We start from the raw sequence: 26,539 nt of genomic DNA on the forward strand, positions 1-26,539 counted from the left end.
GGACCAATCCAGGGAAGATTTGATCGGTCTGTGGACCGATCCAGAGTATTGTGGATCGGTCTGCAGACCGATCCAGTGAGTTCCAGTAGCACGAGTGCGATCTGGTGAAGGACCGATCAGGGCATGCCGAATTTCTGATTTTTCAGCTGTTGTCTGAAATTTTAGTTATGGAAGTGGTGTTTTTGGATTTCTAAAGGTTTGGAACTCTCAAAGACATTGTTGGTGCAATGGTCAAAGGGGGAGTTGACCTTTAGGGGGAGTTTTACCTAATTGTCAAGGGGGAGTTGACTTTTAGGGGGAGTTTTTACTCCTTAAGACTTTTGAGGATTAGTGATATGGGATTATCACTAAGTTGATTGTTGAGTTTAGTATCAAGGGGGAAATTAAGAGTTTCAATGAAAGGTATGGGACTTTCATTAGGAAGAAACTCTTGACCTTGATACCCTCCTTTTTCTTTTTGATGTGTGTCAAAAAGGGGAGAGTGTCCATTGGAGAATTATTGGAGAACCCAAGTTAGGTTATCGGGTTAACCTAAGCTAGGGGAAGAATGTCAAGGAATGTTCGAGGAAGAACATTGGAATTCTTTTTGATGTGTGTCAAAAAGGGGGAGAATTATTGGAGAACCCAAGTTAGGTTATCGGGTTAACCTAAGGGGAGAATGTCCAGAGAATGTTCAAGGAAAGAACATTGGACATTGGAAGATGGCACTGGAAAACCTATGTTAGGTTATCGGATTAACCTAACTTGATTATGGGTTTTGTCAAACATCAAAAAGGGGGAGATTGTTGGTGCAACCTTAGGTCAAGGTTGACCCGACTCGAGGTGACTTGACTCGAGTTGTATTTTGATGTTTGACTTGGGAAGATTGTCGGTGCAACCTTAGGTCAGGGTTGACCTAGTTGAGTTGCATGTTGATGTTTGACACTCGTGAGAGAGTTCTATTCTTGATGTGAGACAAGAATAGATGGTTGGGAGATTATTGGTGCAACCCTAGGTCAAGGATTGACCTGGTTGACCTGAAAAGTCCAAGTATGGAGACTTGGCACTGGAAAAGTCCAAGCAGGGAGCTTGGCACGCGAAAAGTCCAAGTATGGAGACTTGGCACTGGAGAAGTCCAAGCAGGGAGCTTGGCACGGGAAAAGTCCAAGCAGGGAGCTTGGCAAGTGGAAAAGTCCTAACTGGGATGTTAGGCAGTTGGAAAGTCCTGGTGAGTGAAGCCAGGCAGTGGGAAAGTCCTAACTGGGATGTTAGGCAGTTGGAAAGTCCTGGTGAGTGAAGCCAGGCAGTGAGAAAGTCCTAACTGGGATGTTAGGCAGTGTGAAAACCCTAGTGAGTGAAGCTAGGTGAAAGTCCCGTGAGTGAACCCGAGCAAGGAAAATGGATGATCGGGATGATGGACTTCCTGGTGATTGGAAAGCCAGGTAGGTCGGGTGAGTGAAGCCGGGCAAGAGGAAAATCCAGATGGATCAGGGATGATCGGACATCTGGTGTGGAAAAGTCTAAGTGGGTCAAAGGGATTGACCGGACACTTAGCGGGGAGTGCTAGCAGGTCAAGGGAGTGACCGGATGCTAGGCATGATGTACCAACAGGTCAAGGTTGACCGGATGTTGGTGTGGAAGCCTTAGGTTTAGGGCTGAGAAGTTTGGATCGGGCTGCAGACCGATCCAATGATACATGGCTCATCTGATCGGTCTGGTGACCGATCAGTGACCGATCAGTATATGGTTATCTGATCGGTCTGGAGACCGATCAGAAGGAGACCAGTGGCAAACGAGCAGAGAAGAGAAGCCTGATCGGTCTACGGACCGATCAGAAGGTTCCCTGATCGGTCTGTGGACCGATCAGGATGTTTCCTGATCGGTCCATGGACCGATCAGGGACGGAACAGAAGCGAAGGCTTCTTCCCTGATCGGTCTGCAGACCGATCAGGATGTTGCCTGATCGGTCCACAGACCGATCAGGGTTCTAGCCGTTGTGACGCAACGGCTAGTTTCTTCGCTGTTTCTTCTTCGCAGGTATAAGGAGACGAGGGCATCTTCTGTGCAGTTCACTCTTCCTTTTTTTCCTCCTTAGAACTTCTGTTCTGCTGCTGAAGTTTCAGCTTCGACTGAGCTTTGTTGAGCTCACTTCCGAAGCCCCGCGTGAGCTTCTTTCGGCTGAGCTGCTTGTTGGCATTCGTCCGTGAAGTTGTTGCTTCCAGGACTTCAGTCGACGACAAGAAGGCAAGCTTGTATTGTTACATTCATTGTATTTACTTCTTGTATTCCTTGTATTCTATCTTGCTGTTGCGAGTTATTGTGGCGAGGTTTCTCCACCCACAAGGAGTATCTATTAGCCGGGTTTCCGGGGACTCATCCACCGACGGATTGGTAGGCTTCGTCCACCTCACGGACACGCCGAGGAGTAGGAGTTCATCTCCGAACCTCGTTATATGGTTTGTCTCTCTTCTCCTGTTTTCTTTCTACGTTGTATTTCCGCTGCACTAACCTAATCGTAGAAAGAAACGCGAGCAATTGGGGTCGGCTATTCACACCCCCCCTCTCTAGTCGTACGAAGAGATCCTAACAGAGACTACTTGTTTGCTAACATGACACCTTTCGGGTTCCTAGACCTAGTTTGGGTGCCTGAACTCAATCAACTCTATCCACTCTGCAACAACTTCTTTCCAAAAGTTATCGACTTCTCGGGCACTTGGACCCCATTCAGGTGCCTAGAGTCGACTGATGTGGACTCCATGCTGATCCTCTTTGATTAACAGCTCGCTAATGTGCACGATATAGTCTGGGCACCTGGATCTATTCTGGGCACCTAGACCTGGTTTGATGCATGGACAAAATCAACTCAGTAATTAACTTATCTGATTGCTTGTGTGATTCTCTAACCTTCTAGAGTTGAGCTCACTCAAACTCAACTCTGGCCTTCTCCTTGAGCAATCTTCCTCCCCAGCTTCTTGTCCCTTGGTATACTCTTCTACAGCTCCTCATTCCTCAGATGCACTGAACCCGTCGACTCTTTTCTCGTACCATCCTTTTTGCTAGCTGCATCTTCCACTTGACCTTTTGTGTTCCTAAGTCATTACACACTTAGACACAAGGGATTAAAAATGCATAGCCTAACTTAACTCGGTTGATCATATCAAAACTAATTCGGGGTACTTAAATAATCATCTACAAATAGATGTACCTATTGACTTACCAGGAAACTTGAAAATAGAAAGCATCTTTGGGTCTATTGGTTAAGTATCATTAGAATTTTGAGAGCATTTGTGATGTCTAGCTTTCATATTATCAATTAAGTAATATGAGTAGAAATAAGATAATTTTCAACCATATAAATATTACATATTGACCCCTCAACTCTTGCTTTGTTATAAATATTATTCTTTAATCTCCTAAAAAATTATTCAAATGGATGCATCCATCTGTAACACACATGATCAACTAGCCATGCCTATAAGGCATATAAACTGGTAGATGTTCCATTGAATAAAAAAACTAGGTGGGAATATGCGCTCAAATTTACATAGTATAAAAGAAATTTCTATTTCTAGGTGAAGTATATCGACCTTTATAATAACCATCTATATCAAATTTCTAAAAAGCAAACTCAATTATGTAAGTATTTGTCAAACATTATTAGGAAGTATGTCATGGAAAGCTATTAGAATAAGTCTTTGCATGAACACATGACAGTTATGATTCTTTATTTCAAACATTTTTAATTTGATCATATCCACATATCGAGTCATATTTGAGGCATACCCATCAGTAATTTTGATTTCTTTCAAACAATTATATAAAGCTACTTCTTTGTCTAATGTATAATAAGCATTTGGAAATTTATTGGTTACTTCATTCAGGTCTACCAACTAATTCCTTCAATTTCTCACATAATTTTTCTGTGTCTTTAGTTTTTTCAGAAACATTCATCACAATATTGAATGTTGGTACAATCGAATCCAAGGTTTTGATGTTTGTTTGACAATATATTTAATGAAGTCTAGTCAAGTCAAGGTTGACTTGATAACTAGCAAGGGTAGGGTGAAAAGTTTACTGAGTGACTAGTTCAAAAGTCTTAACTGAGGTTAGGCAAGGGAACTCTTAGTCGTAGCTAGGCAAGAGAAATCTCAACAGATCGTGGAAACCAAGTAGGATTCGGTAGGTCTAGAGGGTCCGATCTGATGTTGAGTCTTGGTTAGTGAAGTCAAGTAGAGAAAACCCTATGAGGAAGTAACCCTAGGTCTTGGTGAGTGAAGCCAAGTGGAGAAAACCCTAGGGGGAGGTAATCCTAGGTCTTGGTGAGTAAAGCCAAGTGGTAAAAATCCTAGGAGGAGGTAACCTTAGGTAACGAGAAGTCTTGGAGGAATGAACTCCAAGCAAGGTTGATTGAAAGGCTTTTGGTCAACAACGCACGATCGACCAGACCAGCAGATCTTGGTAAATCTAAGTTAAGTTTTACCATAGTACGTTTCATTACTATTATTGATGTCAGCTAATTTAGTATTGCAGAAACAGTTTAGTGGATCAAGCGATCAGACACTGAGTGGAGAAAGTTCAAATAGGTCTGAAGGACCAAAAGTTTGGCAGATAGGTTGAGGTAATCAACTGGAGTGGAACGATGGGGAGGTCGTGTTCCAAGAAGGGACAAACCCAAGGTCACTAATTAAACTAAAGAAACCAGGAGGTTTCCAAGTTAAAATCAAGATAGGTTTTACTATCTTCTCTTACTCATGCATTATTTTACACTGTGCTAAACTTGTGTTGCAAGGATATTGAATACTACTGTTCAAACTAACTCTATTTTATAGAATCCAGGTGGATCGGTCAACCGAACCAAGCCGACATAGCATAGAGTCGGGTTGAGCAGAGCAGAGTACTTTTGGCATTCAAGGTGAATTGGTCGACCGAACCTAAGGATCGGTCGACCGAACTAGATATGGCCAACACAGTGGCAGAATCGATCTAGGTAGAAGTTGGAAACTGCAGGGATCAGTCGACTGATCATGGTGATCAGTCGATCGATCAATTAATGTTCTTAATTATGCAAAGATCGGATCTCTACAAAGAAGAAGGCTAGTTGATTATTCGATCGATAAGGTGATCGGTCAACCGAAAGGATCAATCGACCGAACCCTTTTTTGGTCGACCAAACAAGGCTTATAAAAGAACTTTGAGATCAGTGTCGAGAAGATAACTTTCCGTACAATCCGCTGTTACACTCTGCTCATACCTCTACTGTTCAGCACTTCTACTTCATGTGCAAGCTGCTACGCCAATAAGTTCAGACGAGCTTCAACTTGTATTTCATTATTGGTATATTATATTTTTGCTTGCATTCTTTACAAGAAGATAGTAGTGTGTTATTATCATTCTTTTCATTGTATGAATTTCTTCTTTCCAAAGGTTTCAGAAATAAAAATTATAGTGAATTGTCTAACGATGCAATTAAGGATCACTTGTCTTGGAGTAGGAGTCGACATAAACTCTGATCAAGTAGCCAAATGAGTCACTTGTTTTCCTATTATATTCCCCTACTACTTTAATATTTATTTTATGAATCGATACGAAAAGAAAATATTTTTAACGAGCAATATTCAATCCCCCTTCTATCACATTTTTGATCCTTCATTGAAGATATTATCGGGGAAAAAAATTCCCAACATACATTACATCTAAATTATGTCGAAATATGCTTATTTTATTTCAACCATACTTGAACACCCTAACAACTATTTATTTAGATCATTAGAACCTATTTGAGTTACTAATACAAGTCCATAGTTACCTATTTCTTCAAGTATTTCCTTTCCTAACTTGATTACAAGTGGAAGTTTACTGACCATTTTATTTTTTATAAACTCTTTCTTATTTTACCTGAAAGGGTGCTCTTTCTCATTCTTATGATCACTTTCAAGCTTTATTCATATACATTGTAGCCTAATAAAAATAAATTTGTAACATTAAACGTATAAAACTAAACAACTAACCATGCATATAGTTTAAACTTAAACTTAATTAAATCATTAAATAACCATCAGTAAAAAACTATTCATGATATACCTAAAACTGGTGCATAAAAAAGCTAGAGTCTCTCTAAAGAAAATGCTAAAGGCTACACAAACAACGCATGCACAAACAATATTATGAAGTCAACAATCAAATACAAGTGTGTTTACAAATAACACTCATTTCTAGAGTTTCATGCTCACTTGATAAATACCAAGCTCTTGGTCGACCAAGCTAACGATTAGGGCTAGCTAAGTTCTCGATTAAGCTCGTGGCCACCCATGCTCACTGCCTGCCAAGCTCGTGGGCAAGGCTAATTAACTAATCAAGGAAGCTACCAAGCTCATGGCTAGCCAAGCTGAGGTCTCAGCCAAGCTAGCGGCCAGGACTACCCGAGGCCACAACTGAGCTCGTGGCCTCCCAAGCTCACGGTCGACCAAGCTTACGGGTAGGGCTAACTGATTAAGGTAGTTGTCCAGCTCACGACTAACCAAGTTGAGGTCAGCCAAGCTCGTGGCCAGGGCTGAGGCCCACGGTCGGCCAAGCTTGCGGCAAGGGCCTTGGCCACGGTCGCCCTGGCCAAGCCCACGCCTGACCTGTGGACTGATGAGATGGGAAATCAGGAGAGGGAAGAGGGTTACCTGCATGCCAGAGAGGACGATGTTGGCAATCTGAGAGAGAGGGGAGAGATCTATGAGATAGTGGAAAATTCAGGTCGGGGAAATCCTAAATTTACAAAATTATCGAAGGAAATTTAATTCCATCGCTAATTAGCTATGGAATTAAATTTTCATCTCTAATTTTGCGATGAATTTTTAGTGATGAAATTAAATTTTCGTTACTAAATAAGTGACAAAAATATATTCTTGTCGACCATTTAGTGACGAAAAATAAACTTAGTCACTAATTTAGACGGTTACTCAATAAACACAATTTACATAAGATGATCACGTAGAAATGTATTAGAAACATCTAATTGTCATATCAGTGAGTTGGAACTAATAGCTATAGATCATAATAATCTACTGGTTATAATCTTAATAATTGGACTAAATGTGTCATTAAAAAATGTAGATCTGCTACATTAATGACCCCCTAGTGTCGACCCCACAGATATGGAGGAGGTACATGCAAGTACATAGGCGTGAGACGCATACTAAATGTGTCATTAAAGTTAATATTTAATGTTGACTAAATTTTTTTGCCATAAGACGAGCTTATATCGTTCAAGAGAGCCATCAGTATGATACTTTAGGTGGAAGATCCATTTGGATTCAACAATGTTCATGGAGGTAGCTAGTCCAAGAAACTAAGTACCATGTCTCATTGAAAAGGATAGCATTAAATTATATAGTCATTGCAACATGCTAGTTTGGATCCTTAACAACCTGTGTAAAGCATGTTGACTATGTTGGTTCGACAGATTTTAAAGAGAGCACTAGAGCCCATGGAAGGAGGTATCAGATGGCTACTAGTGAGTATCATGCATAGATATCATTTAAGGAAAATGTGTGCCAAGAAGCATCTTCATCAGAATCACTTGTCGAAGAAGGTGAGAGATGAACATGCGATATTTGGCATATCCAAGGAAGGAAGCAAATTATTTTCATGATTAGATGATGTATTAGAAGAACCAACAGCAAAGGTTTCAGAGATCGATAAAGATGAAGCTAAACCCAAAATATCATCATTTTTTTTGTATTAGTATCATTTCTTGGTAAGTGTTAGATGTCATATGCTTGTTGTAATGCTGGGTGGTATTAAGAATGTGTCGCTTGTCTATGAAGGAGAGGTTGAGGAAGCAACTGAAAAGGGAAGAAAGACTCATAAAAAATGGCATGTCAAGAAATATATATCTACTGGGTTAGTATATGTAAGCAACGATACCTATGATGCAAATTGTTATAAACTAGGAAAACATATTGCTGATAAAAGTAAGGATATAACCATATATAACATGCATAACCAAAAACTTAAAGAAAAGTGTAGTCGAAAGATTGATTATAAAGTTTCTCTAGTAAACACTTTTGATTAAGCAATAGAGTGGGAAGATGATTTATGAGGTAAATTACAATGTTAACAACTTCATCCTAGAATTTACGAGAAACTGACGCATAATTAAGAAGAGCTAAAGTTGTTTCTGCTATATATTAATGTTTTCTCTCAGTATAACCATTTTGCTCAGGGGTGTAAGGACAAAAGATTTAATGAACAATTCTATAAGAAGCAAGATGACGATGAAAAACTTGATACTCACATCCCCAATCAAAATAAAAATCAAGTATTTTGCAATCAAAATAAAGTTTAATTTGGTTTTGAAAATGATAAAATATGTCAAGTAAATTTATTGAAATGGTAAATGAAAGTAACATTATATAAAATCTTGATTAGACAGGGTATATGTATGTCTCAAATATCAGAATGAATTATTTCAAGTAAAAATTAGAAACTTAGATAAGGAAAAAAAGATAACTTTGACTCTAGACTTCCAAACATGTCCATTTAACATAAATGGAGTAAAGAGGTATATGAAGTAGGTAAATTAAATTGGCTTATGATTCTTTGAACAATAAAAAGAGAAGGATGACTAAATTGAACAAGTCAAATTGGTTTATTTGTGCGTTCACCAATAAAAATTTTAATATGCGTGAATGTTGAAACACAGGTTTTCAAGGACTTCGCCGCGTGAATGTTGAAAAAGACTAATTTTGATGGAAGGGAAATTGTGATGACACACATATTATCAATGTTGCAAAGAGCAAGAAAACATTGACAGTCCTTTCAGAACGGTACGATAATTGAGTTATTGGATATTGACGCATGAGATTTGAGATTTAAGGTGGCGTTTGGTTAAATGATATGAATGATTATGGGTATGAGTTTGATAGAAAGGTGGAATGAGAATGGGAATGAGAATGAAACTCACCTAGTTATATGGGTTTGGCTGATTCTCATAAATTTGAAAATCATTCCCAAATTATTATTCCTAAACTCACAATCCAAACACTATCTTTTACTAACATTCTATTCCTTCATTCCCAAATCCACCAACCAAATACCCTTAAAATCCAACATTCAAATGTGCTTTATTTTATACTTTGGACACTTGTACTAATGATTAATAGTTATTTATGATTTATTTTTTTCATATTAATTTAAAAGATAAATTGACAAGGATGCTAAAAATGAATGAATCATCTTAAGAAAATATTGACAGTGCATGGTGTGCACGTGCGTGAGAATTGATTTAATTTGTAGGGAAAAAGGAAAATTTTCCCATGGTTTGGTGATGTCATATGCTTAACGACTGTTAACACACTTTGACTAAAAAGAAACATGTCTTATTTGCTGGGAGATGCTGGGGAAAAATGATGTTTTTTTAATGATTAGCATCCTCCATTATTATTTTTGTCTTCATTACTATGCATTGGACTCACAGCCTGCGCAGCCTGATCGGAGCACCATGTTGAGGCTTGAGGGTGAGAATTGTGTGCGGCGCGTGAGTGTACGACGGCGACAGCTCAAACGAGAAGCGTTGAAGGATCAAGCACAGCACCAACTTGGCTTCCACCAGAGCAAAGTTCTGGCCGATGCAGATCCGGTGGCCGGCGCCGAAGGGGAAGAACGCGTTCTTCGCCGACGCCTTGGACACGCCCTGAGCGAACCTCTCCGGCTTGAACTCGTCCGCGTCTTTGCCCCAGAAGTCCGGGTCGTGGTGCATCTGGATGAAGGACAAGAAGAGCAGTGCGCCGGGAGGGTAGACTACGTTCCCAATTTTGATGGTCTTCAAGACCTGCCGCTGGATGCCGATCGCCGGCGGGTACAGCCTCAGAACCTCGTACAGAACCATCGTCATCTGCCGATGTCACATTCAATCGAATTTAAACATTTTGAGGAAAAAAATTAAGTGGTTCGCGAATAAGGTCGAAGAAAATTAATGTTGCTTACGGTCTTCAACTGGCTCAATCCATCAAAAGTCGGCTTCTCTTTTCCGAAAACTTGCAGAACCTCTTGCCGTGTTCGTTCTTGCCAATCTTGATGCATGCTCAGCGCCACCATCGTCCATGTCAGCAACAGCGACGTCGTCTCTTGGCCTGCGAAGTAGAACAGCTTGCATTCTTCCACCACCTCTTCGGTGGTCATCCCGGCCTTCCCGTGCTCCCGGAGGTGTTGCAGATTGGACTCCATCAACAAGCCAAGAAGGTCATCGTTGTTTCCTTTGCTCGATTTCATACTCTCCTCTCTCTTCTTGATTATGCCCAGTAAAATTTGTCGCACCTCTTTGTCGATCGATTCCAATCTATTGTTGTTTCGGGTGGGCAGAAACCTTCACGGAAGGTATCAATTACATATGAATTTTATGCAGAGACTGAATTCTTACTCCATACATGTTGTTCCAGTTATAAGTGCTCACCTGTAACCTGGGATATGTGCATATGGCAGAGTAGTGGCAACGAGCAGAGCTTGCTCATCCTGAAGCCGGAAAACTTTTCTTCCTTCCTCGAAATTACTACCAAAAGCAGTGCGAGAAATGACATCTCCGGTGAAGCTCTGAAGCTCAACGCAAACATCTACCTCTTTCCCTGTCGCCGCCATCTTCTCCCACTGGTCGACCAGGTCCTCGCTGCAAGCAGCGAAGGCCGGCAACATGCCCTGCATAATTAAGGAAAAACAAAGTCACCGTCGGATTTCAACAAACAGGAAGATAAGGCGATTCAATTCTCAGACCTTTAGTTTCTCCATGTGGAAAGCGGGGTTCAAAATCTTGCGGTGTTGGGCCCATTTGTCGCCTTCATAACCCAGCAAGCCTCGAATGAAGTACCTCACCAGGTAGGTGGCTCTCGCCTTCCCGATCTCGCCGGTCTTGTTGGCCAAAACCTCCCTCGCTTGATCAGGATCCACGATCAGCGCTCTGGGAAGCGGTCCCATCCAGTGGAACGTCACTTTGTTGTCATTCCCTGCATCAAATCCGACATCAAAGTTTTCAACTTTAAGAGAACTGAAACAGGGGAGGGCAAAGTCGTCGGCGCTCCGCTCACCGTAGGTCTCGATGACGCGCTGGAACAGGGGCATGACGCGGGGAAAGATAGCGTGGGAGAAGGCGGGCATGGGCTTGGCGCGTGCCTCCTCGGCCAGCCGCGCCATGTCCTTGAGGTCGCCGCTGAGGGGCCGATAGGTGGAGCCCTTGAGCCCCTGCGCCCGGAACGACTGCTCCATCCGCCGCGGCCGCCACAGCGCCCAGTCCAGCATCCTCACCGCCCATGCCGCCACCAGCAGCAGCACAGCCAGGCCACCGAACACCGCCAGCCACGCCATGTCGGCAAATGAAACAGTCGAATCGAAGACGGCACTGCCTTCCTCACCCTTAACCGGTGGATTCATTTATATAATGGCAGGCAGATCTAGATGTGGGAGAGGTAGATTGGTCGGAGACTTTGACTTATGGGCGACGGCTCCTCCCCGGCGTCTCTGGATGCTAACTATTACAACAACGCAGACTGAAAGCGCCATAACTTCTCAACCGAACAAGTATCTCCGGCATTTTTTTAGCTGTCTTAATAATACAACGCACACTGTATATCTAAGTCTTTGACTTATTCATACTGCAATGGTTGATCGTTCCATAGAAATTTTCAATCGACCATCTCTGAGTAAGAGAAAATGTACCTGAAAACCAATCCCGCATCTACAGGGTGTCCGACATTTACGTTGCAATTTTTAGTCTTCAGGTTTTGAAATATTTAGGGTATAATTTTAAGTCCAAAATTATGATTATTCTAATGAAATTATTTAAAATTCTGAGTCGTTGAACAAAATACTTCAAACTCCAAAAGCAATGTAGGCCCTACCAATAAATTTTTAATGACCATGCCTATTTCATTTATGTATAAAAAGATTATTTAATTATATTATTAGTCAATTACAATTATTGATGAGAATTAATTGTGAAGTACAAGATATCGAATTTTTAGAGTATATGATGGCAGATAAAATACGCCAATATGTATGTTTTATTCAAAATCAAAAATTAAAATCATACTTTTTTTATAAAAAAAATAGAAATAAAAAGTAAAGATATAAATTATACCATAAATTTTTTAAAATAACTATGTTAATTACATATTTAACCCTAAGTTGTAGATCCTTTTCTTATTGAGAACTAGTATTTCACTCGTCACGGCGTCACCGACTAGATCTCATATACAATATGATAAAAAAAATTGGATAATATGAATCTTTTTGGCTATACAATTAAAACGTAAAAACCAATTAACTTGACTATGACTAATACATTTAATATGTGAAAAAAAAATTATTACAAATTATGAAATACTTCCTTAAATACAAGATATATGGTCGAACTTTCTTGGTTATCATCTACCTCGTATATTAAAATTTTGAAGCCCGTAACTGAAAATAGATTTCTTAAAAAAAAAAAAAAAATCTTATATGAGATAATGATTGCCGGCTCAAGGTATAGTCCATTAAGACCTATGCCTAGACCTTAATATAATTGGAACCTATTGATTGAATAATTAAATAGATATTAAAAAAATTAAATTGAATCATTAATATTAATTAATGACATACACATTAATAAATATAATGCTAACTCATTAATTGCCTCTTATCAATTAATTTATTATTCCTATTCATACCTTACACCCTTATTTCCTCATCATTACAATTAGCTAAGATTTTATTTTATTTAATCTTATTTTCTCGTAATTGCACTTGCCAAGATTTTATTCTATATAATTATATATCTTATAAAACTAATAAACTCTTTCCTTCTCAATATATCTAAAAAATACTAATTATTCTCTCACTAGTGTACGTTATGCTCTCGTCGGTATCTTTTTTCTTTTCTAATCAGTAATTCTGTAAGTTTATGCCCTCTCGCCGGTGATACTCTTAGAGAACGCTTTTCTTCTCCTTGGCCGATAATATTTCTTTGTCTTCTTTCTTTTTCTTCCTCAATAATAACGTGAATCAGAGATTTTTTTTTATCTAAACAACGGAAAGTAAAATGCTTTCAAAATTAAAATTAATAAAATTTTATTTACATTCAACAATGCCTCAAAAAGATTAAATAATTTAACAATGTTAAAAAAAATTATCTAAATATTAGCGAGAAAACTAAGTTTTATATAAAAATAATATTTTATTTTTTAAAAAATAAATCAAAATTTTTTAAATCGGTCCTTCTTAATCCCAAATTAAAATGGAAAAAAATTTAGCAAAAAATTTAAAAATATATTAAAGGGTTATTATTATTATTATTATTTCCTAGGGCCTCGGAGAATCTTAAGATGGCCCTGTAAAGGAAGTCTTGGATCAAAAGAGGTTAATGATATTTTTGGAATAAGAACTTAATGACCTGCACTACTAGTAAAAATTTTTCCTTCCAAAACATGGTTTCAAGTCTCGTGGTGATCAATTTAGTTCCATTGTATAATCCAAGAGAATGATCTATGTTCCCTAATAACATAACCAGAGTTCCAACCTTCAAATTCAGTTCATGATTTATAACTCCAAAACATCTAATTCTATTTTAAGAATTCGAGTGTATGAATACCGTGTAATAGATCAACATTTCTATCTGGATAACATGATGAATCAGAACTTAAATGAAACCTTCCCTCCGAATTGTTCAGTAATATCATGTATTTATTTATGGACTGAACAACATCATGAGTAAGTGCTAATATGGCTCTCTACTGGAAGTATGTTCCATCAATTATTGTACTACTAAATAATGGATATATATTCTCGATGATTGTTGCAATGGGATCATCAATGTCTTTAAGCAGCATTTCATCTGGATATCAATTGTGGCATAATCAACATTTGATTCTTTAATTTTTCCATCTCTTATATTTGAAATCCAATTAGAAAATCTATTGATTTCATCACCATATTCATCGGAAACTGAATTCTGAAGTTAAATATTCTTAGTCAATCTCAAAACTTTGCAATGTTTTCACATATACGACGAATTAATAGTTGCATAAACAATATCTTGTCTGCTACCCTTTGGAATAATTGGCAAAATCTATCTAAAATCATCACCGAGTATAACGATTTTGCCTCCAAAAGAGAGTCGAAATCTCGAGGGATTTGCAAATCTCCAGGGACGGATCCAGGAATTAGAGTTGGGCTGGGCTTGAATTTAATATAACAAATTATATATTATTATTAAAAAAGAGAATAGATTATAGATATATAACCAAAAAAAAGTCATTACATTATACTGCTCAAAATTGTGCCCTACGAGATTTTGAAACATAAAATTCATCTATAATAGAATCTACATCTATATCTTTAGCTAAATCTCGTTCAATATAGAGTGTTAAACAATCTTCAAGAAAATCATCCTCCATTTTATTGCGAAATGCCGTCTTCACATGCTTCATTGCTGAAAATGCTCGTTCAGTAGTGGCGGTAGAAACAGGTAACGTCAAAATCAGATGAATCAATCTAGTCAACATAATGTAAACCTTTGACCGTCCACTCTCAGTCAATTGCTGACACAACTCAACAAGTGTTGAAACCTTCAAATTTTGCACTACATCAAGTTTATAATGTACCAATTCATACTCCAAAGCAACGATGTCTTGACTTGTGAAATCTTGAGGATAAAACTTCTTTGCAAGTTTGCAAATATCATCACTGTTGAATGAGTCAAATGAATTTTTAGGATCTAAAGCTGTACTAAGAGAAAGTAGTTCCATCGATGACTCATTGAACCGAGTATTTAACTCCATCAAGATGGAATCTATTGCTACATTAAAAACATCAAAGTGGTAATGATGCTCAACTGTAGTTTGCTGACGAGAACGACCGATCTTATATTGGCAATCAAGGTCAGGCACATCAATTTCATTTCTCGAACAAAAAACTTTCACTTCATGAAGAAATTCTTCCCAACCGCATTCTCTAAGTTCTTGAAGGATAGTTTTGGTAGTAGAGACAAATGTAATAGCAGTCAAAATATCTTGAGATTTTCTTTGAAGAATTTGACAAAGATTATATGTTGTTCTCATAATTTTATGCATTAAGTGCAAAATGAACACAAATTCAAAGCTTGCCATGTTTCTGTAAATTCCCCGAACTTCAGCCTTAGCTCTTGCATTTGGAGAATAGTCACTAAGAACTTCAAAAACTTTGCAAGTTGCAGCGTACATACCTATTAAGCTTTTTACTGAGTCATAGTGAGAACTCCAACGAGTAGCTCCTGCCCGTTGCAAATTACCAATCTGATTGGCCCCACTTCCGGAATCACGTTCTCCAATTGCCAACATATGTTCAATTTCATTTCTTTGTGCAGTACGTAACTCAGCAATACGCTTAGTAGAAGAAGTGACAATATTGACAATATTATCCAAATGAGAAAAGAATTCCCAAATAACGCTGACATCCTTGGTTGCAGAAACCAATGTTAGTTGTAGTCGATGAGCAAAGCAGTGGATATAATATGCATAAGGACAATCTCTGAGAAATAATGCCTGAAGTCCATTCCATGCCCCACGCATATTGCTAGCACCATCATATCCTTGACCTCTAATTTTCTTAACTTGTAAGTCATAATGTATAAGAACATCTGATATTTCATTTTTCAGATTCAATGAGGTAGTGTCACTAACACTTTTGATGGCAAAAAATCTTTCTGTCAAAATACCATGATTATTCACAAACCTCAAGATAATGGCCATTTGCTCCCGTTTAGATATATCTTGTGCTTCATCAACAAGAATACAAAAGACTTTATCTCCAACTTCTTTACGAATCATCTGTCGTACTCTATTGGCCATAATATGTAAAATCTCTTTCTGAATATCTGGAGCAATATATTGAGCATTTTTTGGAGCATTTTCTAGTACAACTTCATTAATTTCTGTACTCATTTTTGCAAAAGCCTTCACCAATTCAAGAAAATTTCCACGATTAGATGAAGATAGAGATTCATCGTTGCCTCTAAAGGCACAACCTTGAAGTGCTAGCCAGCGAACAGTGACAATTGAGGTCCTCAAACGCAAACGATTTTTCTCCTTTTCCTCTTTAGCTTGAACATGAATCACATTATCGATATGTTGAGAGGGTCTCATCAAATTTTCAGCCATTCTCTCACACATAGTATGAGGCGAAGAAGCCACAGAACCAATATGAGCAAGAAATGCACATGTTTTTCCTTGATTTACTCTTTTCCAATTGTCAAATCCTTCATTGACCAGTGCTGAGATATTAGATGAATTAATATCATTCAGAAAAAGAAAACAATAAAAACAATATGCCTTATTTGTTAAAGGCGAATATTCCAACCAATGAAATTTCTGGAACCATTTTTTCTGAAATCGACGATTTTGACTTCCAAATTTTGTAGCCGGATACTCCAACATATCTGGTTGATAAGGCCCCATCTTTAGATATGAACGTCTTATCTCATCTCGTACATTAACATGATATTCACATATTTGTTTTCTTTTCCCCGGATCTCGTACAATACAAGTAGAGGATGACTGATAATCTTCATTAGGAGAAGAAATAGAAGGGATTTGAACACTAGGAATGAGAAGATTCTCACTAGATTGATGTTCCATTGTAGTAGGAATTGAAGTGCTTTCACTAGTTTCACGATCTCTCTTTTTAAAGAAAGAGGATATTAATGTCTTTCCTTTCTTTGTAGCAGATTGATGTTCCATTTGAGATAGTTTAATTATATCCCCTAAATAAATAATCAAATAAATAAACAATTAATGACTCAAAGAATTATGTGAGGAACTAGTTTAAGATAAAATATAAATTATTAATCTTATTCTAAAAATAAAATCTTAAAAAGTTAAAGTCAAATTAAGGGTACACGGTACTAATCAGTAAAATCATTACTTTACTAAATTACCAAAGTATATTTACTCTATTGTCTATTGATTACCATTTACCAAAGTAAGTCAAGCAAGTTAACAACTCAAGTAGTGACAAAATCATCGCTTTAGAAAAACTAAGGCGGCAGTGACACAACGTGCAAAGCAAATAAGCAATGCTTTGGCAATTGGCAATGAAGCCACAATGTTGGCTGCTCAATGGCGGCCACGACAACAGAAGTCGGGAGGCAATTGCAAATAAGTTATCGCAGGAAAGAGAAAAGAAAATATTAGGGATTTAGGGTTAGGGTTACCTGTCCAATTGTCCAACTTTCGTCCTCGAAGTCGGAGAGATCAGAGATACACATATGCTGCCAGGCCTGGTGCAACGGTGTCGTCGTGCCGATTCAGTGGAGTCACTCCACGTCTCCACGGTTGGATGCCGAGCACCGCCTTCGAGTTTGCTGTATCGTCAAACGGCGCAGTGTTGGAAATCAAGAGGTGTCTATCGAGAGAAAACGGCAAAATTGAGAATTAAACATTTCACTTATTTTTATTTTTTGGGGCTGATAGGGCTGGGCTATAGCCCAGTATAGCCCTTGAATACATCCGTCAATGCAAATCTCAATATGTCTCGCATGCTTCTATCTAGTGATTCAAAACAAAACTTGTGCATCATTGGAATCTCATCCCATATGATAAGTTTGGATTTCACAATGAGTTCCGTAAGAGGACTCCCTTATTTGATATTACATGTTGATTCTTCATTGGGATGAAATGGAATTGCAAAGTGAGAATGAGCCGTTCTTCCACCAGGAAGAAGAAGAAATGTGATACCATTGGAAGCCACATTTAATATAATTTCTCCCTTGAGTTCAAGGCTGCTGATAGTGTGTTCCATATGAATATTTTTCCAGTACCATAATCGTAAACAAAGAATATTTCACCCTTATTTGAATCAACTATAGTCATCACCGTGTCATACACATGATGTTGCTCATCGTTCAAATTCCATATGAACGTTTTATTCAAAATAAAAAATTTAAGTCATGCTTTAGAAAAAATAAAAAGAAAAAGTGAAGGTATAAATTATATTATAAATTTTTTAAAATAACTATATTAATTTAGATTTTAAAATACTATATTATCTTATATATGATAAGACAGATGATGTGGATCCTCTGAGTCGGGTCAAAGTCATGAAGATTGGTCAACGTGACAGTCAAAGTCAAAGAGGGGTCAACCCTCAAAGCTAGCGCAGTCGATCGTCATGGCTGGGAGTTCGTCTTACCGGACCAATGGGTCGGTTGAATGCCGATCCACTGAATAATAATGAATAGTTAAAGGTGAATCAACGCTTGCCAGATCCAAGACTTCTTTGCCACTCGAAGATAGCACAATTAACTAGCTTGGTCGAGTAGTTCAGTCGATCGGAACTATGGTCCGATCGAACAGACTGGACGCCTGGTCCGATTGAGCTCTTTGGCTAAATAAATAAGCCAAGGGAGAGGCGAGTCCCTGGCAACACTCTATAAATCCGATCGGCCTACCCTTGCAAGCGATTGTCGATCATATTATAGGAGGAACTCGGTTAGCCTACCAAGTAAGCATGTGGTAGGCCCCTCATCTTAACGACCTCATATTCCTTTTTAGCATCTTGTGCCATGAAGGATAGAGAATATTCTATATGTAAGTTGTACATTAAAAGCTTTCTCTCTACTAAACGCAAAGATTATGGATCCATTTTGGGAAAGGTGTTAGACCATCTTTATAGTCTGTCTTTTCTTAGAAATATTTTGAGATTCTTGTAGAAATAATAACACTATAAAAAGGGGTATCCATCTACAGGCGCAGGTATGCGATGCTACGTGATTACACATGCTCATGGCCACTGCTCATACTATTGATTCTACTATTCCTTGCCTTCGATCCAATCACTGACTTGAGTGTTGGAGTGCCTGCATCGATGCTCCTTTCCTAGCTCGGTTGCTAATGCTCTTCTTGACATGCAGGACCACTTGGAGTCACCTATTGCTGAGTCAGAGTCTCCTGCAGTCAACATCAGAGCCATCTTCTTAGCCAATCATCTTCTCTATTTTTGAATATGATCATATTTGGCGTCGTGTGTAAGAACTTCACCTACATTCGAAATGTGAAGATGGATGAGACTAGACAACTCACCACAATGACATTGTCACAAGAAGATTTAGAACTCTTAATAGTCGCCCGAGCGGCCAGATTGGCGCTATAGCAGCAAGCAATGACCAAGTACCCTTTGCCGAATGACCAAACTATATCTGTAATCGACCAGTAGGCAAAATGTGGGGCCCAAGTTGAGGGCTCGACCGAGTTCCAATCGATCCCCCCTCCTCCGGGCGCCTTCCCCCAAGCACCCGTGTAGCCGACCAACCTTCTGCCCGTGTCTCCACTATTGATTGCATATCACCGACCGTTGTTCCGAATACCCCTTGGTGACATGGGTTGAGTGGAAAGGTGCCAAGGATCATCTTCTAAAAATGCACCGGCTCGGGAATAGCATAAAGGTAAAGCCCCAATGATCAGCAACTCTCCTAAGTATCCAAGCATGTCGTTCTCCCAAGAGATCTTGGAAGATAAATTATTGGCCTATTTTCGACCCCTATCAATCAAGGAATATGGAGGAGCAACTAACCATGAGGATCACCTGTTCAAATTTAAGAACACATCTATCCTCCATCAATACATGGATGGAGTCAAGTACCGAGTGTTCCTCACCATCCTCTTTGGCTCGACATAGAGATGGTTTAATAGGCTCCCATCCGAATCCATATGTTGTTTCAAAGATTTTCGTTGGGCATTCCTTCATCATTTTGCCAGCAATTCTCGCTTAAGCAACGTTGAGTTTGTTCTCACTTAAGCAAGGGCACAAGAAGGCATTGAGAACTTACATTAAAAATTTTAATCAAGTGGTCATGAACATCCTCTCGATCACCCAAGAGATTTTAGTGAGTGCCTTCTCCCAAGGGCTTGTAGATGGTGATTTTTCCAATCCCTCATCAAGAAGCCTCTGAGGGACTTCAATCATCTGCTTGGATGAGCCACCAAATATATCAACGTTGAAGAAGCTTAGTCCACTCAGAAGAAAGAGGTGGTTCTTTCTATTCTGGTCGCTGCTCCCAAGCGTCAAGCGCCTCTCCTGCTTTGCCATCTAAAGGACCCGACCAAGCTACCCGCCACATCACCATGAGCCAAGGCTGCATGTAGTTCAACATGTAGAAGCCGAGTAGATGTGCTTCCCTATAACCTGGCAATGGACTCTAATATTTTGTACCTTTCACAGATCAGGAACACATAACACTGAAGAATGCTACCATTACAATTAAGAGCTATGCTCGGACTGATTAGGAGTTTCACTAGCGATCCCCTTCTCCCAACCGTTAGGGTTATCGCCGATCAAAAGGACCCCCAAGCTGAAGCCCTGCAAGGGCCGATCGGAACCATCAAAGGCCCCAACAAAGGAATAATCGAGCATCAGTGATCCTGTTCGAACCAAGAGTCAACGAACGCTGGGGATGCGGCGCTCCCTGCTGGATCCTCGAGTGCTCCGGTGAACCTGCAGCAAAACCGAGCCGGGAGGGGTGTCCCGGCGACGGCCCTCCGACGCTCAAGTCAGGTAAGCTACGATGAACAAAGTGGCTTCCAAAATCTCAGAATACGTACCTCACCGGCGAAACCTGAGGTTCTTTATATAGAGCTATGAAGAGTCTGGGCACGCGTACCTAGGTGCATACGTGTCTTCTGTCCTTTCCTAGGTATGCGACTGTCAGAAAGCTTACCTGTCCTTTCCTAGGTATGTGGCTGTCAGAAAACTTACCTGACCCATATCGCTACAGTCAAAGCATGCCCTCGATGGGACAGCAGAATCCCCTGTCACAAGATTTGGAGCATGACACACACGTGAAACCTACCGGTTGTCAGAGGAGAAATCCTCGGGTCTTTTTCCTTGCTCCAAACTTGTCATCCGAGCGGACAGCTCCCTCAACATCCGACCGGACATACGCAGTGGTTTACCTGTGCTTTGTGGAGACTAATAAACAGGGGCGCTTTATGACTGTGGCCGGTCAAAAGGTCAGCTCGGTCCGTGACCTTTTTAACTGAGCGTCGGAACCCCGATTTGACAGGGTGTCCTCCAACCATAAGTGCGAGCCGGCCGGACCCATCCGGGTATTCGATTCCATCGGCCGGCCGGCAATCCGGTCGGGCCGGCCGTCTACGGTCGTCCGTCCGGTCGGACCACACTCTCCTCGGATGGGCGGCTGCTCCGGTGACTTTCACTTGGCGTTGACTTTGCAAGAAGGGGGGGCCCGCTCTTACTACCGGATGCGCGGCGGTCTGTGTGGCCGAGCGGCGGGACCAGCTAGACGAACTTCGATATCCTCGGGTATTTCGAAATTGTCAGCCAAAATATCAAAATCCCGTTGTTCGAAATGGGACCGCATGGTAGTATACCATGGGCCTAGGGATTGTTCTTCGGGATGAGAGGAACTGGCCATGATCCGGATAGGAGAAATCACAAAAGGAAGTTCCAAAGACGAAGAAATGGAATTTCAAAGACTGGAGCTAGGGGAAGAAAGGCGAATTCGATACCGAAAAGGAAGGAGAGAAGCTCTAAAACCTTACTGAAGGGAGATGGATCGAGGAGAGGCGCCGGAGAGCGTCAGAGGGCAGCAACAAGATCGCCGGAGCTCCAAAGCGCAGAGAGCAGCAGTAGAGGTAATGGAGGCGTGTGAAGGTGAAAAGGAAACGAAGAATTTATAGGGTGAGGGCCGGGCGGCCTCCACCGTCGGATCCAGGTCACGGGAATCAAAGCACACATCTAGCCGTTTATTTCGAATTGCTTCGATCATATCACAATATCATGCAACCGCCTCCGTACTCTGGTGGCCTTGCTCCACGTGGCAGTCAATCATTCGGAGCATTTAATGAAGGTATGATCGGCCTTGATGGCGAAGATTGGCGCAGAACGCGAGGAGATCCGGTGAAGGCCATCGTTGATTCATTCAAGGATATTTCTACGGCTGACCGAGCGGAGAGTATTAGCATTGAGGAGCCGTTCGGCTAGACTCACAGTCCAGTCAGTCGGACTATTCGCCTCCTTCGACTAGACTTGAAGGGGAGGCAAGTGATCCGGTAGTAAGAGCGGGCCCCCCCTTCTTGCAAAGTCAACGCCAAGTGAAAGTCACCGGAGCAGCCGCCCATCCGAGGAGAGTGTGGTCCGACCGGACGGACGACCGTAGACGGCCGGCCCGACCGGACTGCCGGCCGGCCGATGGAATCGAATACCCGGATGGGTCCGGCCGGCTCGCACTTATGGTTGGAGGACACCCTGTCAAATCGGGGTTCCGACGCTCAGTTAAAAAGGTCACGGACCGAGCTGACCTTTTGACCGGCCACAGTCATAAAGCGCCCCTGTTTATTAGTCTCCACAAAGCACAGGTAAACCACTGCGTATGTCCGGTCGGATGTTGAGGGAGCTGTCCGCTCGGACGACAAGTTTGGAGCAAGGAAAAAGACCCGAGGATTTCTCCTCTGACAACCGGTAGGTTTCACGTGTGTGTCATGCTCCAAATCTTGTGACAGGGGATTCTACTATCCCATCGAGGGCATGCTTTGACTGTAGCGATATGGGTCAGGTAAGTTTTCTGACAGCCACATACCTAGGAAAGGACAGGTAAGCTTTCTGACAGCCGCATACCTAGGAAAGGACAGAAGACACGTATGCACCTAGGTACGCGTGCCCAGACCCTTCATAGCTCTATATAAAGAACCTCAGGTTTCGCCGGTGAGGTACGTATTCTGAGATTTTGGAAGCCACTTTGTTCATCGTAGCTTACCTGACTTGAGCGTCGGAGGGCCGTCGCCGGGACACCCCTCCCGGCTCGGTTTTGCTACAGGTTCACCAGAGCACTCGAGGATCCAGCAGGGAGCGCCGCATCCCCAGCGTTCGTTGACTCTTGGTTCGAACAGGATCAATCAGCTTGGGCCTGTACACAGTAGCCTCGCCAGTTTACTCGAGAAGAATAAAATCATAGCAATGCTACTCGAGGTGATATTAATATAATAGCGAGCAGTCCGATCGATGGTGATTCCAATCGGGATAGAAAGTCACACGCAGTCGACTAAAAATTCATGCAGTCGGATGCAGTCAGGAGAAGGCACAAGGGCCAGAAATTAGTTTTAACCCTAAAGACTTGGAAAATGTGAAGATACCCTATGATGATGCTTTAATTATTAAAGCTTCAATAGCTAACCATAACATTCATCACACTTTTGTTGACGCAGATAGCTCGGTCAACATCATTTTTAAGAAAGCATTTGAGCAACTTCAGATAGATAAGAGTGCTTTACAGCCAATGACAACACCTCTTTTTGGGGTTACTGGCAACGAGGTGCAGTCGATCGAACAAATCTGATTGGCTATCTCTCTTGGGGAGGAGCCTCTCATGAGGACTTGCAGGTCAAACTTTATCGTGGTGGATGCCTCTTCAGCTTATAATGTAATTTTGGGCCGACAGGCGTTGAACGAGTTCCAAGTAATCGTCTCTACATTCTATTAAGAAAAGATCAAATTCCTAGCCAAGGACTCGGGCAGTGAGGTAAAAGGAGATCAATCAGTGGCACATAAGTACTACGTGGAAGTGGTAAGGATTGAAGCTCGCGTCGCTAAAAAAACTCAGTTGGTAGAGGTTAACGCTATTCAAGAAGCTCCCCCGACTTTAGTTTATGAAGAAAAAGAGGAGGTGCAAATTAATCTCAGCCAACCGGAGGCCACTACTTAAGTAGCGGCTGATCTGAGCCCAGAGAATAAAGCATAGTTGATCACCTATTTGATGCGCAATAATGACGTCTTTGCTTGGACACCTCACAAATTCACGAGTATCTCACCGACAGTGATGGAGAATGTTCTGCACGTCCCCTTAGATGCTCAGTCGGTCAAATAGAGGAAGAGAAATTTTGGAACCGATTAGAATCAAATTATTCGAGTGGAGGTGGACAAGCTACTTGAAGTTGAACATATTCGTGAGATTTAATTCTTGAGCTGGCTATGTGGTGCTAGTGTCCAAGCCCGAGAACAAGTGGTGAGTATGCGTTGATTTCAGAGATTTAAACTAGGCATGCCCAAAAGACTACCACCCTTTACCAGGCATCAATCAAGTAATGGATTCAACCGCTGACTATAAGTTGATTTAAATGATAGATGCATATCAGGGTTACCATCAAGTCCTCATGGTAAAAGAAGATAAGAAAAGATTAACTTTATTACTGCTAAAGGAATATACTGTTATAACGTCATGTCATTCGGACTGAAGAATGCAGATGCAACATACCAGCGGCTTATGAATAAGATATTCCATAGACAGATTGGCAGAAACATGGTTGCATATATAGATGATATACTAATCAAATACTCCAAGCTGCTTATTTATGTACAGATATAGAGGAGATGTGCCAAACCCTAAGGAAGTATGAACTCAAGCTGAACACCAATAAATTCTTATTTGGGGCCAAGAGCGAACACTTCCTTGGCTATATCATGATAGAGTGAGGAATTGAAGTCAATCTGAGTAAGGTGAAAGTTTTCCAAGATATGTCCCCACTGCGTAATTTGAAGCAATCTTCCGCTCCGGCTTCTCATCCATCGGAAACACCGCACGCTCCCTTCTCGTCCACTGGTGTACTCTTCCGCGGTGCCTTGTCCCTCAGACGTACCGAGTCCGTCGGCTCTCTCCCGTGCTGTACTTCTCGCTAGCTGCGTCTTCCGCTCGACTTCCTGTCCTCCTAGTTCCTGCACACTTAGACACAGGGTCAAACACCACAGGACCTAACTTAATTTGTTTGATCACATCAAAATAACATTGGGATTCTAACAACCTCCTCCTTTTTTATGTGAGCAACCCAAGTTAAGCTAGGGTAAACTAACATAATAAAGGCAATAATTTTATAATTTAAAAATTAAATTAATCTACTTCCCCCTAGACTTAATCTTTTCCTTCTACCCTTTTGATCACATAAAAATGAGTACCAAGAAAAATCTAAGGGTAGTAATTTTGAAAACTTTGAAAAATTTTGAAAGTTAAGAGAATACATTTTCAAGATATATATAAAAAATTTGCATTTAGATAAGCCTTTAAAGCAATTGCATAAAGTAATTATATTCATCTAAGTAGTGTATATGACAAATATTTACGGCTTTATCAATAAGTCCACTAAGCATTTATTCAAAACACACACACACAGATATATATATATATATATATATATATATATTTCAAGATTTTTTTTTAACTTTCCAAAAAACATTTCTTAGTTAGAAGGGATAATTCTTGAAAATTTAAATAAAATTGAGATTTTTTAATTCCTCTTTCTCAAAAAAATCGGAATCAATTCAAATAATTAAACTCAAACGGCATTTTTGTAGTTTTTTTTAAATGTAAAAAGAATAATACTAGCATAATCTTGAAATCAAAAATAATTTTTTTTTCTTTATTAACAAGAAAATTTTAAGTTATTGCCAATTCTCTAATTTTTTACATTGTGATATTTAAATTTCTATTTTAGTCTATTATAATTTCTCAAATTTGAAGTAGAGAATTTTGAACATGTAGAAAATTTTAAATTTATATTTGTTCCTTTAACATGTCATTTTCTATTTTTAGTTTGTCGAGATCCTTTAATTGACAAGTTATTGCTAGAGTTTCTTTTAACTCACTATTCTTTGTTAATAACTTTTTATTTTCATTTTATAATTTGCAAAAATCTTTCGACAATATTTTGATTGAATTAAGGAATTGGTCAAGAGGTGGAGACCGTACTTGACTTACCTTGTCGACTGTTGATGCTCCCCCTGTTGAGCTGTTTTCTTCCAAAGACTCTCCCCCTTCATCGATGCTCATCGTGATGAGCTTTCTATGCCCTCAGGAAGGAATTCGGCTGTTAGGGTTGTCCCGACAATTTCCTCAATATTAGATTCTTCTGACGATGGCTCAGTATTTATCGAGGAGTTAGATTCCGCTACAAATGGTTCTTCGTAAAGCTTCAAGAACTTTTCCCAAAGTTCTTTTGCATTTTTGTATTTTCCAACTCTATCGAGATCCTAGGCAGGTAGTACGCTTAGAAGGTGGGACTTAGCCTTACCATTTTCCATGGAATCATTACGTTGTTCGTCAGTCCATTGATGCTCCTTAAGTTCTTCTCCTTCTTTGCTTTTGGACATATTAAAACCATACTTAATTGTTAGAAAAAGATTAAAATCGCTTTTAAAATAAACCTCCATTCGTAGCTTCCAAAAAGCGAACTTCCCCTCGAACGTTGGTGGGTAGATGTTAGCTCCAGCCATCTTATTGCTTCAGTCGATGGTTAGTCCTTCTGAGGCGTCCTTGCTCTGATACCACTTATTGGGACTGTTGGGCGACTAGAAGGAGGGTTAAATAGCCCTACAACAAATCAAAAGAACATACCCTTCTCGGACTTAAAAGAACACTTGCATAAAATAATTAAATAAACAAAAAGATGTGGCTCACAGATTTACTTGGTTACAATCGAGGAGGTTGTTAATCCAAGACAGATGAAAAATGCACTAAAAATCTCCTATGGGCGGAGAAGCCTCTTACAGCATTCAAAGCTCACAAATG

At 40.2% G+C, this 26,539-nt stretch overlaps 2 protein-coding genes across 2 annotated transcripts; both read right to left on the reverse strand.

The window, feature by feature from the left end:
- Positions 1 to 9,177: 9,177 nt before the first annotated feature.
- Positions 9,178 to 11,382, reverse strand: LOC121970531 (cytochrome P450 CYP72A219-like). The gene is made up of 5 exons (XM_042521304.1): positions 11,046 to 11,382; positions 10,735 to 10,964; positions 10,421 to 10,659; positions 9,955 to 10,333; positions 9,178 to 9,862 (listed from the first exon to the last, which is right to left on the reverse strand). Exons 1-5 carry the CDS (start codon positions 11,320 to 11,322, stop codon positions 9,440 to 9,442), a joined length of 1,548 nt encoding a protein of 515 aa, XP_042377238.1. The 5' UTR covers positions 11,323 to 11,382; the 3' UTR covers positions 9,178 to 9,439.
- A 2,882-nt stretch (positions 11,383 to 14,264) lies between these two features.
- Positions 14,265 to 16,709, reverse strand: LOC121972605 (zinc finger MYM-type protein 1-like). The gene has a single exon (XM_042524259.1). The coding sequence runs from the start codon at positions 16,707 to 16,709 to the stop codon at positions 14,265 to 14,267; it is 2,445 nt and encodes an 814-aa protein (XP_042380193.1).
- Positions 16,710 to 26,539: the final 9,830 nt, after the last annotated feature.

The sequence above is a fragment of the Zingiber officinale genome, chromosome 4A, assembly GCF_018446385.1.
Source record: "Zingiber officinale cultivar Zhangliang chromosome 4A, Zo_v1.1, whole genome shotgun sequence".
Lineage (NCBI taxonomy): Eukaryota > Viridiplantae > Streptophyta > Magnoliopsida > Zingiberales > Zingiberaceae > Zingiber > Zingiber officinale.